Source organism: Nymphalis io, chromosome 6, assembly GCF_905147045.1.
Source record: "Nymphalis io chromosome 6, ilAglIoxx1.1, whole genome shotgun sequence".
Taxonomy (NCBI): domain Eukaryota; kingdom Metazoa; phylum Arthropoda; class Insecta; order Lepidoptera; family Nymphalidae; genus Nymphalis; species Nymphalis io.
This window is the reverse complement of record NC_065893.1, coordinates 6,692,605-6,699,921: the sequence shown is the minus strand read 5'-3', so window position 1 is coordinate 6,699,921 and position 7,317 is coordinate 6,692,605. Positions and strand designations below refer to the sequence as shown.

Genomic DNA, 7,317 nt, shown 5'->3' with positions numbered 1-7,317 from the left:
GTACTCTATCTTCCATCGCCCAATCCCTATGCAATAAGTCTAGTCTTGATCTTATACGCCTACGTTGTAAAATCATGGCAGGTGAAAGACCCGTGGTACTTTGATCGACGTTCCTGTATGCTAATAAATAGGTTTGCAATGCGGCATCGATATCGCAACCATCCCTTAACGACTTTTTATTGCCCGTTTGCACAACTTAACAGCGCCTTCCGCTGCTCCATTACTAGACGGATGATACACGGGGGAGAATGTAACCTTAATACCGTTGTTCCTCATAAAATTGGCATATTCTTTGCTCGAGAAAGGCGGCCCATTATCCGAAACAATTTCTTTAGGCAAACCGAACCTAGCGAAAGTTTCCCGTAAAACTTTAATAACAGCAGCCGCGGTCGTATTTGGCATGTTAAAAATTTCTAACCATTTCGATGTGGAGTCTATTAAAACTAAAAATGTTTTACCGTTAAGTGGTCCTAAGAAGTCAATGTGTATTCTTGACCATGGCTCCGGAATAAAAGGCCATGGCTTGATCGGAGCTTTCGCTGGTGCTGCGTTTTCCATCGCACACGTAACACACTCATTACAAGTGCGTTCAATGTCGGCGTCGATACCGGGCCACCAAACGTAACTACGTGCAATGCTCTTCATCTTTACTATACCTAAATGACCAACGTGTATTTCCTTTAGCAACTCAGATGTTAATGATTTAGGTATTACTAAGCGGTATCCCCAAATTATACACCCCGCATCTAAATACAATTCATTACGACGTACAAAATATGGCTTAAGATCTTCATCGTCGCACGCCTTGGACCACCCGGATTGTAAGTATAAAATTACTTTCTTAAGTATGTTATCCTTATTCTGATGTTCTACTACTGTCTTCCGTGTTATAGGTAAAAAATTTTGTATGAAATTAACGTAAGTTTTCTCCTCTACTTGTAGTTTCCCTTCTCCCGTTGGAAATCTAGATAAGGCATCGGCCGCGTTCTTATTACTTTGAACGTATTCAATATTATAATTATAACCCGCTAAAATAACGGCCCACCGTTGCATTCTGCTAGCCGCCATTGTAGGGATACCATGTTTATCACCGAAAATAGCTACCAACGGTTTATGATCCGTGCGTAACGTAAATTTCCTTCCGTATAAGTACGTGTGAAATTTTTTAATGCCATAAATAATAGCTAAAGCTTCCTTTTCTATTTGAGCATACGATTTCTCAGCAGCATTAAGTACCCGAGACGCATAAGCTATAGGTCGCTCCCCTTTAGCGGTTATATGTGAAATTACAGCCCCTACTCCATAACTACTAGCGTCAGTTGTTAGAATTAAGGGTAAGTCAGGTGAATAATGTGCTAAAATTTCACTAGATGTTAACAATTGCTTAACCTTATTAAAAGCTATATTACTTTCTGTATTCCATTCATATTTTTTTTCCTTTTTTAATAAAATATACAATGGTGCTAAAATTGTACTAATGTTTGGAACAAATCTAGCGTAATACATAACTAATCCTAAAAATGAGCGCAATTCGGATACATTATTCGGTATGCGAACCTTCTGAATTGCTTCAATCTTATTTGGGCATGTATGAACCCCTTCTTTACTAATTACAAAGCCTAAATATGTAACAGAGTCGGCAAAGAACGTACACTTATCTTTTTTAATTTTTAAACCATATTTTTGTAATCGATTAAATACCTCGTGAAGTGTTTTTAAATGTGATTGGTCGTCCTCCCCGGTAATTATCACATCATCTAGGAAAACACCCACTCGAGGCATATCCGAAAATAGTTGTTCTAACAATCTTTGAAAAATACCTGGACTCGAAGCCAAACCATAAATCAGTCTATTATACCTAAATAAGCCCTTGTGAGTGTTTATTACAGTGTATTTTTTTGATTCATCAAGTTCAAGTTGTGCATAGGCTTGAGACAGATCTAACTTAGTAAATTTGATACCCCCGTGTAATTTAACTAACAGATCCTCGACTCTCGGTAAAGGAAAACGATCCACCTCCAAGCACTTATTTAATGTTAATTTAAAATGCCGTCCTTTTTCATTACCGGTACGATCGGTGTAGCCCAGTCAGATGTAGTAACCGGCGTGATCACTCCATCCCGTACCAGCTGATCCAGCGCCCGCTCCACAGGCTCGCGAAGTGCGTAAGCGAGCGGTCGTGCGCGCATGAACACCGGCTTCGCGTCGGGTCGCAGCCGAAAACCAACCGTTCCACCATTGAATCGTCCCAGCCCGTCCGAAAACACTTCACAATATCTGGAACTGAATTCATTAAAATTAAACAGCTTGGAATTAAAATCAATACTATTACAATTCATAATAGGAATCTCGATCTGTAACTCGCTAATCCAATGCCTGCCTAACAGATTCGTTTTTGCATCTTTTATAATAAATAAATCCAACGATTTTCTTTTATTTTTGTAATTAACTATAGGACTTATTTTACCAACGGGTTTTAAAATTTCTCCAGTATAATAGCGTAAATTTAAATCACACTTTCGAATTAAATTATGTGACAGATATTTCTTATAGCAATTATAACTAATGCATGATATCGCACTGCCCGTGTCTATTTCCATACAAAGAACACAGTTATCAATATTGATACTAATTGTGTATGGTGCAAATTTTTTTAAATAACTACTTATAGAAAAATTGTTTACCTCCTCACTGCCCGAGCCTTCGTTTTCTTTGCATACGGAACTATCATTTTTTACGATGTTTAATGACACCTGCCTTTGTAGTACTGGACAAACCTTTTTTAAATGACCTTGTTCGTTGCAAACTCGACATATATAAAGTCTAAATTTACACCGATTTACTTGATGATTTGCACCACAAACGTCACACACTTGTTTAAAAGTCGTTCCCTTCTTTTGTCGTGTGAAGTCATTCATATTATTATCGCTCCGCCTGCTAATTATCGCTCCGCTTGTGAGGCTTGTACCACTGCTTAAAACCGGTTCTCGCGTTCCTACGTTCATATATTTTTGTAGATGTTTCCCTGTGCTTCTTTTCCTGGACGTAATCTGGTTTATAGATTCCTCCGCCTCTGATACGCCGTCACCTAATCTCCTGGTACGACCTTCTACCAAGGCTGCATCCGCCTCTGCAGCTTCCATTGTCACCGCGAGTTTAAACGCCGAATCGAACGTTATATTATCCTCCGCAAACATTCTTTGACGGATACAGTCACTGTTAATACCACATACAAATTGATCCCTCAAATTATCCAATAATGTTTCCGAACAAAAACCGCAATGTTTCGTCAATTTCTTTAATGCCGCCGCATATTCCGCCACGGACTCATTATGACGTTGCACTCTTTGTCTGAATTTGAACCGCTCCGCCAATACACTCGGTTTAGGTTGAAGATGACGTCGCATAACATCCACCAGCTCTTCATAGCTTTTCGCAGATGGTTTGACTGGTGTACATAAATTCACCATCAGTTCGTACGCGTCACTTCCGATCACCGTTATCAGTGTCGCTACTCGTATCGCCGGTTTCACATCGTTAACAATAAAATACTGTTCCAACCGATCCACATACAAATTCCAATCGTCCTTGCCAAGGTCGAATTGTTCCAGTTTTCCCACCGACATAGTAATAAAACGATGCGTCACACACGTAGTTTCTTTACTACTCGTCGCCACTGTTGAATATGTGAATAATATATAATATTATTATTAATTATTTGAGGATAATTACTGAGCGCAATAAAAGACGTCCATTTGGTTGAGCGTTTAATAGCGAGAGACCACCATATATGGGTTTACAATTACCCACAGTTATAAAAGTAATATTCTAAAACTACCCCATACATTACAAAAACTTAGCTTTGTTAGCCAACAAAAATGTGAAATCCAATACATCCGGTCATTTTTTAAATCCAATATCTCCGGTCGTTTTTTATACAAAAAGCATAGAAATGAAATCGCATGTCAAGAAGGGTATGTAAGGAACGCGAGATTGAAATCCAAATTTTTTAAAAATAAATAATTTCATCATCTTATGAACAACCAACTTATGAACACCAACTTTAACACGCAACTACGTTTTCTCTTAGTATCAAAGTATTATGGATTAAAAAAAATATTCCAGGTAATATGGATATATATTTATATAGGATACAAAATTAAAACAGAAGTAATTTTCAGATTTACAAATGGAACTCAACATTTTCTGTGTAATTTAATTTGGACCAACTCCAGCCTTCACGAACAAATTATTTAAAAGACAGGAAGTTTAAGCTGAAATAAAGTATTATAACGAGTTTTATGGCGCTCACTTATTTTGAATGATAGCTGAGCTTTACCACTTACAGCATTAATTTCCATCATGAATCACCTCAATTCTGTGGCTTCTCAGGCTTCCAATTGAGATAACCAAAACAATTTTCTAATTATAGCTATAAAAAAAATATTATTAAACTAAAAAATAGGTTGAAGAACTAAACATTTTCTATCACAATTAATCCAAAACTTAATTTATTCTTTGTTAAATATTATGCACATTCAACAATAACCTTATATATTTACGAAGTGAGACGAAATTTTCATTTTACTTTCTTGAAAGTTATAGGAATTTCTGTAAAATGACATTTTAACTACAATACTTTTGTCGGTTAAAACAATTTATCGCTCTAGCACTCCTACAAAAAAGGGATATCTTATAAATATAAGCTAGCTATTTTCCATTGTTTCGCTTAAGTATAAGTAAAGGATAAATAGTTGTATGGAAGTCTGTTTGCTAAAGAATTTGTTTTTTTTTTTTTTTTTATATATCGCCGGGAGGGCAAATGACTCTACTCCACCTGATGGTAAGTGGTAGTAGAGTCCAAACGCGACGACGGCCAGTACAGACGGGAAAAACGTTCTGCACTAGCCTCCTTCGCCTTGCCGGCCCGCAAGATGCCTCTTCACGCCTCGTTTGAAGGAACCCGGGTTGTAAGAGGAGGGGAATACGTGAACTGGTAAGGAATTCCATTTTTTGGAAGTGCGACAAAGAAAGGAGTTGCCAAATTTCTTTGTTCGCGATGGAATTGATGTCACAGTTAGGCGGTGACATCGAGAACCAGCTCGCGTGGACTTAAGAAGGAAGCAGGAATTAGAGAGAATAATTCCTCAGAGCACTCGCCGTGATACAGTCGATAGAAAGCGCTCAGTGCTGCTATCTCACGACGCAATTGTAAAGGTTCAAGGGTGTTTGTGACCTTTACGTCGCCAATAATGCGTACGGCACGTCGCTGCAACCGGTCCAAGGCCTCAAGTAGGTACTTAGCGGAGCCATCCCAAAGGTGCGAGCAATATTCCACGCAAGACCGTACCTGTGTTTTGTACAGCAGGCACAGTTGTTGTGGCGTGAAAAAGCGCCGCACCTTGTTCAGAACTCCGAGTTTCCGTGAAGCTGTTTTTATAACAGCCTCGATGTAATCCCTTGGACTAAGGTCGCAGCGAACGTCAATCCCCAGCATGGCGATTTTGCTTTGCATCACCAGCGGAGTACCGCAGAGGGAGGGAAGAGGGTAAAATGTTGACTTTTTCGCCGTGAGAGCGCATACCTGTGTTTTCTTGGCATTAAACTCAACAAGATTATCAGAGCCCCATTTGGCGATGAGATCTAACGTCCTATCGAGTTCAATGACAAGATTCTCCCGCCTCTCCTCAGTTTCCGCCCGCCCAGCCACTGCGCGTCCGTGGTATCCACCATGCACTGTACTATCATCTGCATAGCAATGTATGTTCCCAAGGGAGAGCATATCATTGATATGCAAAAGAAAGAGTGTGGGAGATAGCACAGATCCCTGGGGGACCCCAGCATTCACTACATAGAATTGTGAAGCGCAACCATCTACTAAAACACGAAGGCTACGCTTGTGTAGGAAGCTGGCAATCCAGGTGCATAGCTGAGCAGGCAGACCATATGCCGGTAGCTTGGAGAGAAGACTTCTGTGCCAGACCCTGTCGAAAGCCTTGGAGATATCGAGGCTGACAGCCAACGATTCTTCATGCTTGTCGATAGCTTCACCCCAGAGGTGTGTTACGTACGCTAGTAGATCACCTGTGGATCGTTTTGGTCGAAACCCGTACTGACGATCATTAATTAGACAGTGATCTTCTAGGTAATGGATCAGTTGGTTGTTTAAAATCCGTTCCATCACCTTACAAAGTACTAAGGTGATAGCTATTGGCCGATAATTTGCCGGGTCAGACCGATCCTCTTGTTTGGTGGAACGCGCTAATCAGGAACTGCTGGTTCGAATTAACGGAGAAAATTTATTCCTTTTGAGAGCTTCCGTTGCGTGCGTTGCGTAAACGGTTAAAGTAACACAACTATGATGTATGACGGAATTGTTTGTCTAGAAAAGTTCTAAAAAAATTCTGCGATAGTATATGTCTATCTTTTGAGGTTGACTATCTACAACTTTTTGTATGGTAATCATTTAATTACATCATGTTCTAAAATATTTTTTTTCTCAGTTTTGTTAATTTTATACTTAGGCAATGACCGAATTCTTCTCTCAGCACTCCCGCAGTGTACTCCTGCATAGTACCGTGCACTCAATTTGTCATCGTCGTAACTCTTAAAATATTTTTCCAAATGACATAGTGTCAAAGACAAATTTTATCTTCTTTCTTTTGAAAATATTAAATTTTATTGTAATTTCGATTCACTATAATGAATAAAAAAATATAACAATATAATGATATGTAAGAAATGTATAAATGTAAATCAATAAATTATATTTAATGTTGAGCCAGTAAGACTTGTTCATTTTTAAATCGTTAAGATAATCATAGTCGCATAGTCATATCCGGGGTATTAATTTCAAACCTGAATCTATTTTTCAACATCTTACATTAGAAATGAACTTTATTTATACGCTTTATTTTATCTTGCCCGGGTATAAACTTCAGTTCATAACTTTAATTTAATTTTAATTAAAGATATTATGATTTTAATTAATTATATTATTATTATTTATAAAAAGCCGAGATGTCCCTGCGGTAAGAACGCGTGAATCTTAACCGATGATCGTGGGTTCGAACCCGGGCAAGCACCACTGAATTTTCATGTGCTTAATTTGTGATTATAATTCATCTCGTGCTTTACGGTGAAGGAAAACATCGTGAGGAAACCTGCATGTGTCTAATTTCACTGAAATTGTGCCACATGTGAATTCTACCAACCCGCATTGGAGCAGCGTGGTGGAATAAGCTCCAAACCTTCTCCTCAAAAAGAGGAGAGGAGGCCTTTAGCCCAGCAGTGAGACATTCACAGGCTGTTACGGTA

At 38.8% G+C, this 7,317-nt stretch overlaps 1 protein-coding gene across 1 annotated transcript; it reads right to left on the bottom strand.

The window, feature by feature from the left end:
* Positions 1-2,057: 2,057 nt before the first annotated feature.
* On the bottom strand, positions 2,058-3,642 carry LOC126768999 (uncharacterized). The gene is made up of 2 exons (XM_050487531.1): positions 2,685-3,642; positions 2,058-2,283 (listed from the first exon to the last, which is right to left on the bottom strand). The coding sequence occupies exons 1-2, from the start codon at positions 3,624-3,626 to the stop codon at positions 2,269-2,271; spliced, it is 957 nt and encodes a 318-aa protein (XP_050343488.1). The 5' UTR covers positions 3,627-3,642; the 3' UTR covers positions 2,058-2,268.
* Between the last annotated feature and the right edge of the window lie 3,675 nt (positions 3,643-7,317).

Excerpts from the sequence above, each read along its gene's own strand:
- LOC126768999 (XM_050487531.1), bottom strand. The coding sequence starts at position 3,626 with ATGTCGGTGGGAAAACTGGAACAATTCGACCTTGGCAAGGACGATTGG.